The 20,371-nt window shown below is 39.9% G+C and overlaps 1 protein-coding gene across 1 annotated transcript in view; it reads right to left on the minus strand.

Annotated features, from left to right (window-relative positions):
• Window positions 1–20,371, minus strand: part of Cpsf100 (cleavage and polyadenylation specificity factor subunit 2) — a 125,481-nt gene that overhangs the window by 61,366 nt on the left and 43,744 nt on the right. The window contains exons 8-10 of the mRNA XM_053784763.2: window positions 14,144–14,266; window positions 4,409–4,509; window positions 3,521–3,685 (exon numbers count right to left, since the gene is read on the minus strand). Coding sequence (XP_053640738.1) covers window positions 3,521–3,685; window positions 4,409–4,509; window positions 14,144–14,266 — 389 coding nt within the window. The remainder of the gene's footprint in view (window positions 1–3,520; window positions 3,686–4,408; window positions 4,510–14,143; window positions 14,267–20,371) is intronic.

Below are 20,371 nucleotides of genomic sequence, written 5' to 3' on the forward strand. Positions count from 1 at the left end.
TGAAAAATATGTGCAGGAATTCAAGGAGTACATAGACAGTGAAGAATTGAAACCTGAACAAGTGTTTAATTGTGACACTGACAATGTTGTGAAACACTTTAGGAATGTCATAAAGGAACAGGAGGTACAGGCCTCTATGGATAGATATGTTGTGCGACAGAGGTCCAGTGACTCTCAAGCTGGTCCTAGTGGCATTAAAAGAAGAAGGGAAGTAACCCCGAAAAAGGACTTGCCACCTCAAGTCCTAATGGAAGGGGATTCTCCTTCTAAACACTAACACCATCAACACTCTCCCCTCCTCCCATCCCATCAATCATCACCAGATCTTCAATAAAGGTAAGTGTCATGTAACTGTGCATGTCTTCTTCAGTTTGTGTATTAAAATTAATATTTCATGTGTTAAAAATGTTTTTTTCAATACTTTTGGGTGTCTTGCACGGATTAATTTGATTTCCATTATTTCTTATGGGGAAAATTAACTTGACTAACGATAATTTTGACTAATGATGAGCTCTCAGGAACGGATTAATAGCGTTAATCGAGGGTCCACTGTATATGGAACAGGTAGTAAGTTACTAAATGCTGTAAAGACTTTTTATGAAGATAGTGAGGCTCAGGTTAGGGTGTTTACCTGGAGTTTACCTGGAGAGAGTTTCGGGGGTCAACACCCCCGCGGCCCGGTCTGTGACCAGAGGGAGATTACTTCCTGGTAAAAGTATGTCTTAGGCAGGGATGTGTAATGTCACCATGGTTGTTTAACATACAGATGGGGATGTAAAAGAAGTAAATGCTAGGGTGTTGGAGAGAGGGGTGGGATGAAATTGCGGGAAATCAAATACAAAACGAGAGTTGACACAGTTACTTTTTGCTGATGATACTGTGCTTTTGGGAGATTCTAAAGAAAAGCTGCAAAGGTTAGTGGATGAGTTTGGGAGGGTGTGTAAAGGCATAAAGTTGCAAGTAAACACAGATAAGAGTAAGGTGATGAAGGTATCAAACGATTTAGGCAAATGACAATTGGATATCACACTGGAGGGAGGGCATATGGAAGAAGTGATGTTTTCAGATATTTGGGAGTTGACTTGTCAGTGGATGGGTTTATGAAGGATGAGGTTAACCATAGAATTGATGAAGGAAAAAAGGTGAGTGGTGCATTGAGGTATCTGTGGAAACAAAGTTATCAATGGAGGCAAAGAGGGGAATGTACGAGAGTTTAGTGATACCAACACTCTCATGTGGGTGTGAAGCATGGGTTGCAAATGCTGCAGCGAGGAGGCGGCTGAAGGCAGTGGATATGTCCTGTCGAAGGCAATGTGTGGTGTAAATATTATGCAGAGAATTCGTAGTGTGGAAGTTAGGAAGTGTAGTTACTAACATTATTAGTCAGAGGGCTGAAGAGGGGCTGATGAGGTGGTTTGGTTATTTAGAGAGAATGGAGCAAAGCAGAATGACTAGGAGAGCATATAAATCTGTTGGGGAAGGACAGTGGGGTAGGGATTGTCCCTGAAAAGGTTGGAGAGAGGTGGTAAAGGAGGTTTTATGGAAGAGGGGCTTGGACTTCCAGCAAGAGTGCATAAGTGTGTTAGATAGGAGTGAATGGAGATGAATGGTTTTTGGGACCTGACAAGCTGTTGGAGTGTTAGCAGGGTAATATTTTGTGGAGAAATTCACAGAAACTGATTAGCCGGACTTGAGTCCTGGAAATGGGAAGTACAATGCATGCACTTTAACCCTTAAACGGTCCAAACAGATCGACGTTCAAATTCATAGTGCTACAAAAGTAGATCTACTTTTTTTTACATATTTTCAAATATAACAAAAAAAAAAATGTAGATAAAAGTTTTTTTTACACGTTTTCAAATGTAAAACAAAAAAGAAGATCTATATTTTTTTACATACTTTCAGATGTTGAAAAAATGTATATATACGTTCGGACCATTTAAGGGCTAAAGGAGGGGTTTGGGATATTGGCAGTTTGGAGGGATGTCTAAACTTGTATATGAGTGCCTCTGCAGAGACAGTGATTATGTATGATTGATGGTGAAAGTGTTGACTGATGATGGTTTTTTTTACCTTTCTTTTTGGGTTTTTCTCTCTTTCTGGGTCACCCTACCTTGGTGGGAGGTGGCCAGCATGTTACAAAAACAAATTGTACCTCCCTTAGTGGTATCTATCTACAAGACTAACCTTACTAACCTTATTGATATTACACTACATGCAGTCCTTAATTCCAGAATATAGTGGACCCTCGGTTTTCGTGTTTAATCCGTTCCAGAGCCATCAGCCAAAACTGAAATTGGCCAAAACCGAAACCATTTTCCCCATAAGAAATAATGTAAATGGAATTAATTCGTTCTAGACACCCAGAAATATCAACAAAAATTTTTTTTTTACCTTAAAGATAGATTTACATGCACAAAAGAATGAACATTACACATGACACTTACCTTTATTGAAGGTTGTTGTTGATGGATGGAAGACAGGGAGGAGGGGAGAGGGAAGAGAAGTTACTGTTTGGAAGGGGAATCCCCCTCCATAAGGACTCTAGGTACTAAGTCCTTATCAAGGGTCACTTCCCTAGCCACTTCCCTAACTTAAACATAGATTTACATGCAGAAAAGAATGACAAATAAATATAAAGCACTAATAAAATGTATAAATGAGCATTTAACATCACACTTTCCTTTATTGAAAAGGCTTGTTGGTGTATGGCAGACCAGGTGGAGGGGAGAGGGAGGCAAGTTTATTGTTGGAGAATATGACACTAATATCAACTCTATGGCTTATTTATCTATCGCAATTCAACTAATATGACATAATAAACAATATTAATAACATAGAAACATGACATATACTCTATAATGAATAAAATAAGTCATTATGTATGTAACAACAGGTGCTCTGTTGTTGTTGGGTGTATAAGGGCCACTGTGAGCATAAGCCGTACATAATGTTGGTGAAGGCTGCAGCTGAGGTGTTTTCTGTAGCCCTATATAACTCCAACAACATTGGAGGAGTTAGTAGAATAGCTGAATTACTGAAGAAGACACCCTCTACCACCATCACAACCACTACCACCCTCTACCACCATCACAACCACTACTACCCTCTACCACCATCACTACCACCCTCTACCACCACAACTTTCCTATTTTTCTACAAACTTTTTCTTGAATTATATTGTGTTTCTCACATTCTTTACTAAAGGGCTGGCACTAGAAGCTTTCTTTGGGCCCATGGTGGCTTATTTAGCAGTCACACACAATAAACAAGTAGTAAATGTTTCGTATGACCTGGCAATGGTGTGGGAGGCAGCTTTGTCTGCATGCTGGGCACTGGACAGATTCCATACAATCAACAAAAACGAAGGTAATCGACGAAAACAGAACCAAAAAAATCAACGAAAAAAGTCAGCCAAAACCGAAATTGGTGATAACGGAGATCGACAAAAATGGAGGGTCCACTGTAAAGTCTTAAACAAAAGGTGAATCAACAAAGCAAAATCTGAACTGGAGCTTACTCTTCCATTTTGATTCTTTGGTGTTGTTCCTCTTCTTCTCGTTTCTGTCGGTAATGTTCATCCAGTTCAGGACCCTCCAACTTCATTCTTCTCTTCTCTAGAAGTTTAAAAGTTCTAATGTGGGGATTTTCTATAAGCCGTCTAGCCAGTGTGTCTGGTCCAGTCCTAGAAAAAACTTCTTTTTTAATTCAGAATAATTTAGTAAAACTAAATAGTAAGGACATGAAAAATATATAATGTACAGTATAGTAATAAAACTTTATGAAAAGTGAAGTAAGATTTTTAAAGTCCATTGTGCAGTTTAAATAATGCATATTATTTCCAACAGCATAAGAGATTTGAAGTGTCTTGGAACTATAAATTAATGAATAGTTTTGGATTATGCCACTCTGTACTTTCTTATTGTTTTTTCTTATTCCTCTTTGACAAACTGAGTAGTTTTGGCCTTAACCAACAATGGAATATGGAAGAAATATAATGATAAATAAAATAACAGCAAAGGATCAAGTGAAAAGTATACTCACTCACATAAATGAAAGAGATATGGAAAAATTAATGAAGACCCCACCCCCAAAAAAAAGCTCCTAATGGGACTGACTATTTGGTGCATAGTTATGTATGTGGCTGGAAAGAGAAAAGATATCATATGGAGAAATTTGTAAAAAATATAAAATACTGTACAATGTTTAAAAGCATAACAAACAAACCAACTTGTAAATTTTTCAGCGTAAGTAATGTCCAAAACTCTTACATGCCCAGGAGGCTTCACAAATGTTATTAAACTGTCCCATTATCTTTAATCAGTGATTATTTATGGAACAAAGCAACTGATTTGTTACTGAATAGAGAACTTAATTCAATATGAAACTTTCACATGCACAAGTTTACCGTGAAGTTAAGATTATAGTGTTCTTGGGGTTGGTGGCCCACTGTACAAACAGCTCTCGTGCATATCCACATTCCAGGTCAGGAAAGCTTGCCAACACAACCTACCAAATGACAATAAAACATTTTCAACATTCCAGAAGGGTGTCATAAGTGTCTGAAAAATCAATTCTATGTAAGAAATTTATAAACATATGTAATGGTTTTTTCTTTTGCCAGCATTATGATTTGGCAGTCTATGAAACATCCTCAAAAACAATAGTATCTCATTATTCTTTAAATCTACAACTCAGATGAGTTTATGGCAGCTCTCATGATTCAGTCAAAGTTCTCAATCATCCAATAAGGTAAAAACTGTATAACAGCTGAAAGATGAGGTAAATCTCTTTATATGTATGGGTCAGAGTGAGAGAGAAGCATTACTTAGCAGAGAATCAAGAGCTTCCTCTTCCACCTTGGAGTTCAAGTAGCATGTATGAGCATGTTAGATAGGATTGAATGGAGACAAATGATTTTTGGGACCTAACGAGCTGTTGGAGTGTGAGCAGGGTAATATTTTGCGAAGGGATTCAGGGAAACTGGTTAGCCGGACTTGAGTCCTGGAAATGGAAAGTACAATGCCTGAATTTTAACCCTTTGACTGTTGCAAGCCCATTTCTGAAACTGCCATTCTAGGTCACAAATTTTTTGGAAAAAAAAAAAAAAAAAATTATGAAATGATAAAGAATCTTTTCCTGATGCTAATTACACCAAAAGTACAAAATTTGACCAAAAATTTATGGAAATACGCTCCCACAAAGTTAGCGGTCTCAGCGATATACAGTGGTCCCTCGATAATCGTCAGGCTCGATAGTCATCCTTTTCGGAAATCGTCACGTTATTTTCCTCCAAACATTGGCTCGCAAATGGTCGGTTGACTTACTAATCGTCGTTCGTCCTGGACGCGTACTCACGGCTCTGAGCCGCCTCGGCCTCCCTACCCAGCCAGTGTGCCATTGTTTACCAGTGAGCGACGGTCCCCTCACTTGTTCATACGAAATATTTCATAATACATGTACATACACCTACCATCCAACTTACGACCTGCTCGACTTACGACCACTCGACTTACGACCGTGTTTTTTTTGCCAAATTTCTGGGAAATAAACAACTATTTGTGATGTACACAGTGTTTATCCTAAACCTTACAGTATAAAATACAGTACTAACAGCATAAAAAGTAAAGTAAAACATGAAATATCAAAATAAAACAATAAATTTAAGTCATTACAAAAATGTGATGTTGATATTCAGTAGTAAAGCTCAACTTACGTCCATTTCGACTTACGACCGGTTTCTCAGAACCGAGCTCGATCGTAAGTCAGATGGTAGGTGTACAGTGGACCCTCGACTAATGCTATTAATCCGTTCCTGAGAGCTCATCGTTAGTCAAAATAATCGTTAGTCAAGTTAATTTTCCCCATAAGAAATAATGGAAATCAAATTAATCCGTGCAAGACACCCAAAAGTCTTGAAAAAAAAAAATTTTAACACATGAAATATTAATTTTAATACACACAAACTGAAGAAGACATGCACAGTTACATGACACTTACCTTTATTGAAGATCTGGTGATGATTGATGGGATGGGAAGAGGGGAGTGTGTTGATGGTCTTAGTGTTTAGAAGGGGAATTCCCTTCCATTAGGACTTGAGGTGGCAAGTCCTTTTTCGGGGTTACTTCCCTTATTTTAATGCCACTAGGACCAGCTTGAGAGTCACTGGACCTCTGTCGCACAACATATCTGCCCATAGAGGAGTGTACCTCCCGTTCCTTTATGACATTCCTAACGTGTTTCACAACATTGTCAGTGTCACCGTCACCATTAAACACTTGTTCAGGTTTCAGTCCTTCACTATCTATGTACTCCTTGAATTCCTGCACATATTTTTCAGCTGCTTTTTGGTCCAAACTGGCAGCCTCACCATGCCTTATCACACTATGTATGCCACTACAATTCTTAAATCTCTCAAACCAACCTTTGCTGGCCTTAAATTCACTCACATCACCACTAGTTGCTGGCATTTTCTAATTAAATCGTCATGCAACTTCCTAGCCTTACACATATGATCGCTCGAGAGATGCTATCTCCTGCTATCTCTTTTTCGTTTATCCATACCAATAACAGTCTCTCAACATCTTCGAGTACTTGCGATCTCAGTTTCGAAAACATAGTTGCACCTTTGGCAAGAACAGCTTCCTTGATTGCCGTTTTCTTGGCCACAATAGTAGCAATGGTTGATTGGGGTTTTGTGTACAGCCTGGCCAGCTCGGAGACATGCACTCCACTTTCATACTTAGCAATGATCTCTTTCTTCATATCCATAGTAATTCTCACCCTTTTTGCTGTAGGGTTGGCACTAGAAGCTTTCTTGGGGCCCATGGTGCCTTATTTTGCAGGTGCAGTCACTAAAAAGGCTGTGATAATATGAAAGGTTCCGATTGTATGCTTGGAAGCGACCGCGGTGGCTGGATGGCTTGTAAACACTGGCCAGAAGTGGACGCGTCTCAGACGGAAGGAATAGTGTTGGTTGAGTTTTTTAGCGCTAATCGAGGCAAAATTTTTGCGATAAAATGTATCGCTAGTCAGATTTATCGTTAATCGATGCCATCGCTGGTCGAGGGTCCACTGTATTCCATTTATTTTAGTGCTTGCAAGTGCTAAATAAGCTACCATGGCTCCAAAGAAAGCTCCTAGTGCCAAGCCTTTGGTAAAGAAGGTGAGAAATTCGATAGAATTTAAGAAAAACATTATTATTATTATTATTATCACACCGGCCGATTCCCACCAAGGCAGGGTGGCCCGAAAAAGAAAAACTTTCACCATCATTCACTCCATCACTGTCTTGCCAGAAGGGTGCTTTACACTACAGTTTTTAAACTGCAACATTAACACCCCTCCTTCAGAGTGCAGGCACTGTACTTCCCATCTCCAGGACTCAAGTCCGGCCTGCCGGTTTCCCTGAATCCCTTCATAAATGTTACTTTGCTCACACTCCAACAGCACGTCAAGTATTAAAAACCATTTGTCTCCATTCACTCCTATCAAACACGCTCACGCATGCCTGCTGGAAGTCCAAGCCCCTCGCACACAAAACCTCCTTTACCCCCTCCCTCCAACCCTTCCTAGGCCGACCCCTACCCCGCCTTCCTTCCACTACAGACTGATACACTCTTGAAGTCATTCTGTTTCGCTCCATTCTCTCTACATGTCCGAACCACCTCAACAACCCTTCCTCAGCCCTCTGGACAACAGTTTTGGTAATCCCGCACCTCCTCCTAACTTCCAAACTACGAATTCTCTGCATTATATTCACACCACACATTGCCCTCAGACATGACATCTCCACTGCCTCCAGCCTTCTCCTCGCTGCAACATTCATCACCCACGCTTCACACCCATATAAGAGCGTTGGTAAAACTATACTCTCATACATTCCCCTCTTTGCCTCCAAGGACAAAGTTCTTTGTCTCCACAGACTCCTAAGTGCACCACTCACTCTTTTTCCCTCATCAATTCTATGATTCACCTCATCTTTCATAGACCCATCCGCTGACACGTCCACTCCCAAATATCTGAATACGTTCACCTCCTCCATACTCTCTCCCTCCAATCTGATATTCAATCTTTCATCACCTAATCTTTTTGTTATCCTCATAACCTTACTCTTTCCTGTATTCACCTTTAATTTTCTTCTTTTGCACACCCTACCAAATTCATCCACCAATCTCTGCAACTTCTCTTCAGAATCTCCCAAGAGCACAGTGTCATCGGCAAAGAGCAGCTGTGACAACTCCCACTTTGTGTGTGATTCTTTATCTTTTAACTCCACGCCTCTTGCCAAGACCCTCGCATTTACTTCTCTTACAACCCCATCTATAAATATATTAAACAACCACGGTGACATCACACATCCTTGTCTAAGGCCTACTTTTACTGAACAATATGAAAGTGGCGTACATGTGGCTGAACTGGCCAGGATGTATATCAAACCCCATACAACCATATCTTCCATTGTGGCAAAGAAAAAGGAAATCAAGGAAGCTGTTGTTTCTTGGAGAAAATTGTGGCCAGATTGTGTTCACAAGAGGGATTTTGAAGGGTTTGTGGCTGACCCTGATGAGCCTATGTCAGTTGTAAAATCTATTATGGCATTGGGGAGTTCCATGGGGTTGGATGTGAGTTTGGAAGATGTGGAAGAGTTGGTGGAGGACCACAACAAAAAGCTAACCACTGAGGAGCTGCAAGAGCTTCAGCAGGAACTGCAACAGATCGCAGCTCAGAATCTTGATGCAGAGGAGGAGGAAGAGAGATGGAAGAAGGTGCCTTCTTCAGAAATTAAGGCAATTTTTGAAATGTGTTGTAGGATGGAAAGATTTATGGAGAAACATCACCCTGAGAAGGATGTTGCAAGCCATATCGGCAACTTGTACAGTGACAAGAGCCTTGGCCCATTTTAGGGAAGTTTTAAAGAGACACCAGAAACAGAGCTCTCTGGACAGTTTTTTGCAAGACAGGACTCCAGTGACTCTCAAGCTAGAAACAGAGAAGAGAAGTATGTAACCCCAGAAAAGGACTTGGTACCTGAGGTGTTGATGGAAGGAGATTCCCCTTCCAAACAGTAACTAATCCAATCTCTCTCCTCCTCCAATCTTCCATACACTAAGAAGAATCACCAATAAAGGCAAGTGTTATGCTGTTAATGTTTAATTCATCATGTCCCATTGTATTGTTTATGTACTACATCTATATTTCATGTAAAAAAAAAAAATTCTTGTTTTAATACTTCTGGGTGTCAGGAACGGATTAATTGTATTTACATTATTTCTTATGGGGAAAATTGATTCGAAAATCGTCTATTTCGATAATCGTCACACTTCCAGGAACGGATTAACGACGATAAACGAGGGACCACTGTATACACACTGGAGATTTCTCCGACTTTGAGCTCTATTTTCAGCCAATTCCATTGTTTCAGTCAACCAAACACATAGCTATTTCTTTAGAACTCCATTTTTCCTATCAACTGAATACATACAAGAAACTCCCCATTTATGGATTTCAACTGCCCAATAAAATGGTCAGAAATTGGCAATTTGGCCAATTTCATACATATTAGAAAAGATGCCAATTTCAAAATAGGGTCCAGAATAAACAATGCAGACATTCTTGGCACTAAAATAACATATCCTCTGTTCATTAGTCACATCTCCAGGCCTCTCTTATATTACTCTTGCTTTCTATCTCGATTTTTTATTCACAAAAAAAAAAAAAAATAGAAGATTTACTGGTATGCAGATTACTGCATTATTGTAAAAATGGTATAACTAATATCAGTGCACTAGTGAAAGAATATTAGACTCCCCAGTTGATGTGTATTGGATGTATGGTGTGATTTGCTTAGTCTTGAACATTGGTAAAAATCAAACATTTCCACTACTTTGAGCCCAATTTCAAGGTCGTTTTCTTCGTCAAACTGATCAAAATCATCTCTATTTCTGTAGTATGTTTTCTGTGCTATCAAATGAGACCAAGAACACGAGAATACATCCATAAATACTATACGAAAATACACCTCAAAGTCGGTGTTTTGATCCAAAAACATGGTCGAAGTTTTTTTTCTCTTTATGCACTGTGTGCTGCAGGATTTTTTTTATGCAGTACACACTGACCACACAGACCCATTCTCTCACATGTGGGCCTACCAGTTTTCTCATGCTTGATTTGAAGCCGCTAGATTTTTTTTTTTTTTTTTTTTCAACAAGTCGGCCGTCTCCCACCGAGGCAGGGTGACCCAAAAAAGAAAGAAAATCCCCAAAAAGAAAATACTTTCATCATCATTCAACACTTTCACCACACTCGCACATTATCACTGTTTTTGCAGAGGTTCTCAGAATACAACAGTTTAGAAGCATACACATATAAAGATACACAACATATCCCTCCAAACTGCCAATATCCCAAACCCCTCCTTTAAAGTGCAGGCATTGTACTTCCCATTTCCAGGACTCAAGTCCGACTATATGAAAATAACCGGTTTCCCTGAATCCCTTCACTAAATATTACCCTGCTCACACTCCAACAGATTGTCAGGTCCCAAGTACCATTCGTCTCCATTCACTCCTATCTAACACGCTCACGCACGCTTGCTGGAAGTCCAAGCCCCTTGTCCACAAAACCTCCTTTACCCCCTCTCTCCAACCCTTTCGAGGACAACCCCTACCCCGCCTTCCTTCCCCTATAGATTTATATGCTTTCCATGTCATTCTACTTTGATCCATTCTCTCTAAATGACCAAACCACCTCAACAACCCCTCTTCTGCCCTCTGACTAATACTTTTATTAACTCCACACCTTTTCCTAATTTCCACACTCCGAATTTTCTGCATAATATTTACACCACACATTGCCCTTAAACAAGATATCACTGCCTCCAACTGTCTCCTCGCTGCTGCATTTACCACCCAAGCTTCACACCCATATAAGAGTGTTGGTACTACTATACTTTCATACATTCCCTTCTTTGCCTCCATAGATAACGTTTTTTGACTCCACATATACCTCAATGCACCACTCACCTTTTTTCCATCATCAATTCTATGATTAACCTCATCCTTCATAAATCCATCCGCCGACACGTCAACTCCCAAGTACAGTGGACCCCCGGTTAATGATTTTTTTTCACTCCATAAGTATGTTCAGGTGCCAGTACTGACCGAATTTATTCCCGTAAGGAATATTGTGAAGTAGATTAGTCCATTTCAGACCCCCAAACATACACGTACAAACGCACTTACATAAATACACTTACATAATTGGTCGCATTCGGAGGTAATCGTTATGCGGGGGTCCACTGTATCTGAAAACATTCACTTCTTCCATACTCCTCCTCCCCAATTTGATATCCAATTTTTCTTTATCTAAATCATTTGACACCCTCATCACCTTACTCTTTTCTATGTTCACTTTCAACTTTCTACCTTTACACACATTCCCAAACTCATCCACTAACCTTTGCAATTTTTCTTTAGAATCTCCCATAAGCACAGTATCATCAGCAAAAAGTAACTGTGTCAATTCCCATTTTGAATTTGATTCCCCAAAATTTAATCCCACCCCTCTCCCGAACACCCTAGCATTTACTTCCTTTACAACCCCATCTATAAATATATTAAACAACCATGGTGACATTACACATCCCTGAGTATATATATGTCCGAAACACTGGCTCATATGACGTTGTACATATACAGCTGAAACAGTCAAAGGGTTAAAGGAGGGGTCTGGGATATTGGCAGTTTGGAGGGACTTCTGAACTGTCGTACCTGAGCACCTCTACAAAGACAGTGATTATGTATGTGTGAGGTGAGAGTGTTGAATGATGATGAAGCTATTTTCTTTTTGGGGATTTTCTTTCTTTTTGGGTTACCCTGCCTTGGTGGGAGATGACTGATGTGCTAAAAAAAAAATTATACCTCATTTAATTAACTCATGACTTCATTCATTCTGAATGAATTAGCCCTCAGCTATCCACCAAAATCAACTATTGCATATAGTGAGAAAAAGACATGAACAAATCAAGTACTAGAGATTCCACTTACCAATATATATTTGTTGAAGTTATCTTCTTACTTCATAGTATCATCTTCATTAAATTTTAGCTTCAAAAGTATATCAGTAATCACAGAGTTTTTTCAGTTGGTGCTTTACACACACACACACACACACACACACACACACACACACACACACACACACACACACACACACACACACACACACACACACACAGTAACAAGGGGGACAGTTGGAAGTTGAAGACACAGATGAATCACAGGGATGTTAGGAAGTATTTCTTCAGCCACAGAGTAGTCAGTCAGTAAGTGGAATAGTTTGGGAAGTGATGTAGTGGAGGCAGGCTCCATATACAGCTTTAAGCAGAGGTATGATAAAGGTCATGGTTCAGGGAGAGTGAAATAGTAGCGACCAGTGAAGAGGCGGGGCCAGGAGCTCGGACTCGACCCCTGCAACCTCAACTAGGTGAGTACAACTAGGTGAGTACACACACACACACACACACACACACACACACACACACACACACACACACACACACACACACACACACACACACACATGCACACACGCACACACACAGAGGCATGCACGCATGCAAACGCAAGCACACGCACACATGTATATTCAGTCCAGCCAGATCCTGATTAGTGTGTATAATGAATCACATGAAATTGTCTCATTATTTGAATTCACACTATTCAAATCGTATGTAATTTTTGCACAATTTGGAGAATTTAGGGGGAACTAGCAATAATTAATTCTGCACTAAATCGTAATTTGCACTATTCAAACTGTATTAATCAAGATCTAACTGTATTCAGAGATATAATACTGTAGACGGTATTAAGTCCTGCAACACAGAACATGCAGTATGATTAAGTTACCTAACAGTAAGAGTACTAGCTCATACTTTCAGATGTCCTCTGTAACTCAATCACCAAAAATTTACAGAATTTTCTAAACATTAACCCCTTGACTGTCGCAACCCCAAATCCTGAGGCGTCTCCTGGTGTCGCAAAATTTCCGAAAAAAAAAAAAATTCTTATCAAATGATAGAGAATCTTTCCCCAATTGTAATGACACCAAAAGAGCAAAATCTGATGGAAAACTGATGGAATTACACTCTTGCGAAGTTAGTGACCTCGGCGATATTTACGAATTGGTGATTTCACCCAATTTGAGCCCTATTTTTGGCTAATTCCATTGTTCCAGTTAACCAAACTCATAGCTATTTCTTTAGAACTCCATTTTTTCTATTGATTGAGTACAAGAAACTGCCCATTTACTGATTTCAACTACCCAATAACGTGGTCAGAATTTCCAATTTGGCCAATTTCACGAAAATTAAAAAATATGACAATTTCAAAATAGGGTCCAGAATGAACAATGCAGACATTCCTGGATATAAAATAACATTTTCTTTGCTCATCAGTCATGTCTCCAGGCCCCTCTGATATTACTCTTGCTTTTTATTTTGAATTTTTATTCAAACAAAAAATAGAAGATTTACTGTTATGCAGACTACTGCAATATTGTAATAATTGTATAAATAATGTCAACCCATTCATGACTGTATATTAGAATGGCTACTTGGACATTTACTGGAAAATGACATCATTTGTTTACTTTTGAACATCGGCAAAAATCAAACATTTCCCCTACTTTGCGCTCCATTTCAAGGTTCTTTTCATAGTAAAACCAATCAAAATCATCTCTATTTCTATAATATGCTTTCCATTCTATCAAATGAGACCAAGAAAACTAGAATACAACCATAAATACTATACGAAAATAGACCACAATGTCGGCATTTTTATTAAAAACAATGGTCAGAGTTTTTTTTCTCATTATGTACTGCGTGCTGCAGGATTTTTTTTATATGGTGCACACTAACCACACAGACCCATTCTCTCACATGTGGGCCTACCAGCTTTCTCCTGCTTGATTTGAAGCTGCTAGAATTTACGAGTATATATATGTCAAAAACAGTGGCTCGTAAGACGTATATATATACAACCGAAACATTCAAAGGGTTAACAGTGCAAAAACAATATGACAAAAAAATTTCAGCAACAGTTATCAAGAAACTTCTAGAGGTAAGAATACATGAGAAGATTACCTTAGGAGACGGAAGACGATTGAGGTCAGTGAGATTATGGCAGAATTTCAGGTGCTTGAAACTAAAGGGGTTTGTTCGCAGGGAGTCAAATGCTTTAGTTAACTTCTCGCTCATCCACTCAATCTGTAGAGATCAATTCCAATATAGTTAGGAAAATATAATAGCAAACATTCACTTTATGAACTCAGCAAAAGGCAGATAAAGATAAATTTAACACCTAACAGATAAAAACATCATGTACATAATGTTTCATGATCCTTTATATCTGTTGAAATCTGAAGATGGCTTAAGTATCTGAAGAAAGTATGTACAGGGAACAAGGCAATAACATAAAAAGAATAAAATAAAGTATATTATTATTATTATTATAATCAAAAAGAAGCGCTAAGCCACAAGGGCTATACAGCAAAATAAAGTATAAATGCAATACAATTTAAAAAAAAAAAAAAAAAAAAAAAAAAATTGGAAAGAATGATTAAAACAAAGTTCAATAAACTTAATTAGAGAGCTTGGAAAATACAAACCATCAATATTTGGTCATTTGACCTTTTGCTTTCATTTCGGTTTTAATTCTTTTTGTTTGGTACTCATTTCATGCCCAAAGTTTTTTTTAGAGACTGTATAACAAATACCTGTATGATATTTTAATGCATTTCTCATTGTTAGTTTATCTTAATGTAGAGGTCTTTTAATTATTCACCACTTTTCTGGAAAACATATACAATTAGACACTGTTGCAGGCATAAAAGAAAACGTTCGCTAAAAATGCATAATAACTTCTACTGAGGGAGGGTGATGCAACATAGAAGAAAACACTTTCACTGTCACTCATTCAATCACTGTCTTTCCAGAAGGGCATGAGATTACAGTTCAGATGACTCTCTAAGCCACAATAACCCCTTCAGATAACAGGCACTTTACTTTCCACCTCCATGACTCAAGTCCGGCTAACTGTTTGCCCTTGAATCCCTTCATAAATATTACTTTGTCCACACTAACAACATTCTTTCTTTCAACACACCAGCCGTATCCCACCGAGGCGGGGTGGCCCAAAAAGAAAAACAAAAGTTTCTCTTTTTAAATTTAGTAATTTATACAGGAGAAGGGGTTACTAGCCCCTTGCTCCCGGCATTTTAGTCGCCTCTTACAACACACATGTCTTACAGAGGAAGAATTCTGTTCCACTTCCCCATGGAGATAAGAGGAAATAAACAAGAACAAGAGCTAGAAAGAAAATAGAAGAAAACCCAGAGGGGTGTGTATATATATGCTTGTATATGTATGTGTAGTGTGACCTAAGTGTAAGTAGAAGTAGCAAGACATACCTGAAATCTTGCACGTTTATGAGACAAAAGACAACAGGAATCCTATCATCATATAAAACAGTTACAGGCTTTCGTTTTACACTCACTTGGCAGGACGGTACTACCTCCCTGGGTGGTTGCTGTCTACCAACCTACTACCTAGGACTAACATGTCAAATCATAAAAACCACTTGCCTCCATGTACAAGCCTTTACTCCCTCCCTCCAAACTTTCCTAGCTAGGATGACCCCTACTCCTCCTCTCTACCACCACTACATTTGAGGCTGATTTCAAGTTGTTTCCAGCCTTGAAACCTACTAAAATCATCTCTATTTCAGTAGTATGTCTTCAACTGTATCAATTGATACCAAGAAACTGTCAATAAAGCCATAAAAAATCCTAGAAAATACCTCAAAGTTGTTATTTTAAGCCAAACAAAAGGTTGGAGTTTTGCTTTTTCCGTCATGCAATATGTGAGGCATAATTATTTTTATACTGTGAACACTCATCGCACAAATCCATTCTCTTGTATCTAGGCCAAAATTTACCACTCACAGCTTATCTGAATGAGCTGAGCTCATGGTGTAGATTTATGTAACAGACCCTAGTATTAACAATGTAGTTCTACGTGATAGACAGTGAAAGGATTAAGAGCATTTTACAGGTCAACTGTTTCTGTATAGACTGTTATTCAGCTATTTTCACTAAATGTGAACAATAAATTATGAAATTATGGAGAGCAAAAACATTCATTATTTTATACTTATATACTAGCAGATGAACAAGGAGGCTTTAGGAAAGGTAGGGGGTGTGTAGACCAAGTGTTTACATTGAAACATGTAGGTGAACAGTATTTAGATAAGGGTAAAGAGGTTTTTGTGGCATTTATAGATTTGGAAAAGGTGTATGACAGGGTGGATAAGGGGGCAATGTGGCAGATGCTGCAAATGTATGGAACAGGAGGTATGTTACTAAAAGCAGTGAAGAGTTTTTACGAGGATAGTGAGGCTCAGGTTAGAGTATGTAGGAGATAGGGAGATAATTTCCCAGTAAAAGTAGGCCTTAGACAAGGATGTGTGATGTCACCATGGTTGTTCAATATATTTATAGATGGGGTTGTAAGAGAAGTGAATGCTTGGGTGTTGGCAAGAGGTGCGGGGTTAAAAGATAAAGAATCTAACAAAGTGGGAGTTGTCACAGTTGCTCTTTGCTGATGACACCGTGCTTTTGTAAGATTCTGAGGAGAAGTTGCAGAGGTTGGTGGATGAGTATCGTAGGGTATGAAAAAGAAGAAAATTAAAAGTGAATATAGGAAAGAGTAAGGTGATGAGAATAACAAAAAAATTAGGCGATGAAAGATTGGATATCAGATTGGAGGGAGAGAGTATGGAGGAAGTGAATGTATTCAGATATTTAGGAGTGGATGTGTCAGCAGATGGGTCTATGAAAGGTGAGGTGAATCACAGAAGTGATGAGGGGAAAAAGGTGAATGGTGCATTTAGGAGTCTGTGGAGACAAAGAACTTTGTCCATGGAAGCAAAGAGGAAAATGTATATGAGAGTATAGTTATACCAATGCTCTTATATGGGTGTGAAGCATGGGTGGTGAATGTTGCAACAAGAACAAGGCTGGAGGCAGTGGAGATGTCATGTCTTAGGGCAATGTGTGTGTGTAGACAGCCTATGCTGTCTGCCAGCTTAGTTCATATTTTGCACCATGCTCATGCTGCCACCTGTAAGCCTCTCAGTGGGCATGCCACTTGAAACAGCATCACCCTGCCTCTCTCTCTCACTCAATGCCAACACAACCTAGAGTCAACAAGGCCTACTCCTTTCTCCCTTGCTGGCACGGCCCCTTGGAGCCATGGGCACACACTGCCTGTGTACCCAGATATCGCAAATAAAGAAAGAAGCCTCCGAAGCCTTATCACTGAACCCCGCCTGCAACAACGTGACACAATAACCTTTTCACAAACATTGGTGGCACCAGTGCTTCACAGCAAGTGTGTTTGCCTGGAGAGAGGAAGGATGAGGAATGAAGTCGTCTTTACTTCATCGTCACATACAAGAAGCATCCGTCTCTCAATGAGTTATCCTGATGTCGTGTCTGCAAGTCTCAGCATCCAGACACAGGTTAAAGCAGGATCCAGGCAAAAAATTTGCCAAATTTTTTCGAGAAATGTAAGTGATGTCACCTGGCACTTCACAGCGCCCCATGCTGTTTTTCAAGTCACATTTTCAGCATCACTTGTATGTTAATGCTGTTGTTTTCAGCCCTGCATGGCTATTTCAGCAAGTCAGAGGTGAGTTTGTGGTGATTTCTATGCTCAGTGTGGTAGAATCTGCAATATCTTCCGTGTGTGTATGGGTGAGGAAGGTAGGCGTGCAGTCCTGGCTCCACCGAACACCACTCACCCATGCTTACCACACCATGCACCACTCACCGTTGCTCTCACTCCCTCTGCTGTTCCTGTGAATTTTCATGTGAATTCTAGGCCAGAGCTGTGTATCGGAGTGCCCGAGGTCACTTGAAGCCATGTGGATCACGAAGTCATGTGTGGATGAAGCCACATGGAGCAAGCCATGTGGGGTGTGGACGAAGCCATGTGGAGTTACAAGCCACATGGTTTAAGCCAGAGCCCAAGCCACAAGCTGTGGTCTGCTGCCGCATCACTCCACTGACGTCTCCTCACGATGTCACCCATGATGCTGCCCAACTTCACCCAAGATGTTCCCTGATGTCACCTCACAATGTCACCCCATGACATCTCTCACAATGTCATCTCGCAACATCTGCTGATGTCACCATGCTGCATGATGTCACTTTGCAATGTCACCCCATGACATCCATCACGATGTCATCTTGCAACGTCTGCTGACATCACCATGCTGCATGACGTTACTTCGCAATGTCACCCCACGACATCACCTCATGATGTCATGCCTGACATCACCACATGATGTCATATCGACAGTGTTAGTTTCACAATGAGCAATATGTTGTGTTGTCGAGAAGATTGAGAGAAGATATATGTTATGTGTTAATTAATTCCTCTCAGTCAGTGTTCTCACATGTTCATGTATGGCTTAGAGTTGATTTTTGCACAGAAAAGCGTCATTTGCTAGTAAGCTATGTTGTACCGCATGTGCAAGTTTTCCTTGTCACCTGGTGTGCCCTGAGCATTTGACAGCTGACATTAGTCAGCCCTGGAGTGGTATTAGGAGGCAAAAACTTGACCTTAATGAAGTTCATTTCTGCAGAAAGTCGCTCTGCCAAGTCTGAAGGATGACCAGGAGCATTGTCTAATACCAGGAGGCACTTAAGGTCTAATTTCTTTTCAATTAGGTAATTTTTCACAGTGGGGGCAAATGCATGGTGTAACCAGTCATAGAAAAAGTCCCTAGTGACCCATGCCTTACTGTTTGCCCTCCACAGCACACACAAATTAGCCTTGAGGACATTGTTTTTCCTGAACACTCTGGGAGTTTCAGAGTGATACACCAATAAAGGCTTCACTTTGCAATCACCACTAGCATTGGCACACATCAACAGAGTAAGCCTGTCTTTCATAGGCTTATGTCCTGGGAGTGCCTTTTCCTCCTGAGTAATGTAGGTCCTGTTTGGCGTTTTCTTCCAAAACAGGCCTATTTCATCACAATTAAACACTTGTTCAGGTTTCAGTCCTTCACTGTCTGTGTACTCCTTGAATTCCTGCACATATTTTTCAGCCACTTTGTGGTCCGAACTGGCAGCCTCACCATGCCTTATCACACTATGTATGACATTACGATTCTTAAATCTCTCAAACCAACCTTTACTGGCCTTAAATTCACTCACAACACCACTAGTTGCAGGCATTTTTCTAATCAAATCCTCATGCAACTTCCTACCCTTTTCACATATGATCGCTTGATTATATGTGATCCTGATATTTGTTTTTCGTTTATCCACACCAATAACAGTCTCTCAACATCTTCTATCACTTGCGATCTCTGTTTCGAAAACAAAGTTGCACCTTTGGCAAGAACAGCTTCCTTGATTGCCGTTTTCTTGCCCACAATAGTAGCAATGGTTGATTGGGGTTTTGTGTACAACCTGGCCAGCTTGGAGACACGCACTCCACTTTCATACTTAGCAATGATCTCTTTCTTCATATCCATAGTAATTCTCACCCTTTTTACTGTAAGGTTGGCACTAGAAGCTTTCTTGGGGCCCATGGTGACTTATTTTGCAGGTGCAATCACTACCCATCAGTTACACAACCCAGGGCAACATGGGTTTAGAACAGGTCGCTCCTGTCTGTCTCAACTATTGGATCACTACGACAAGGTCCTAAATGCACTAGAAGACAAAAAGAATGCAGATGTAATATATACAGACTTTGCAAAAGCCTTCGACAAGTGTGACCATGGCGTAATAGCGCACAAAATGCGTGCTAAAGGAATAACAGGAAAAGTCGGTCGATGGATCTATAATTTCCTCACTAACAGAACACAGAGAGTAGTCGTCAACAGAGTAAAGTCCGAGGCAGCTACTGTGAAAAGCTCTGTTCCACAAGGCACAGTACTCGCTCCCATCTTGTTCCTCATCCTCATATCCGACATAGACAAGGATGTCAGCCACAGCACTGTGTCTTCCTTTGCAGATGACACCCGAATCTGCATGACAGTGTCTTCCATTGCAGACACTGCAAAGCTCCAGGCGGACATCAACCAAATCTTTCAGTGGGCTGCAGAAAACAATATGAAGTTCAACGATGAGAAATTTCAATTACTCAGATATGGTAAACATGAGGAAATTAAATCTTCATCAGAGTACAAAACAAATTCTGGCCACAAAATAGAGCGAAACACCAACGTCAAAGACCTGGGAGTGATCATGTCGGAGGATCTCACCTTCAAGGACCATAACATTGTATCAATCG

The sequence above is a fragment of the Cherax quadricarinatus genome, chromosome 51 (genome assembly GCF_038502225.1).
Source record: "Cherax quadricarinatus isolate ZL_2023a chromosome 51, ASM3850222v1, whole genome shotgun sequence".
Lineage (NCBI taxonomy): Eukaryota > Metazoa > Arthropoda > Malacostraca > Decapoda > Parastacidae > Cherax > Cherax quadricarinatus.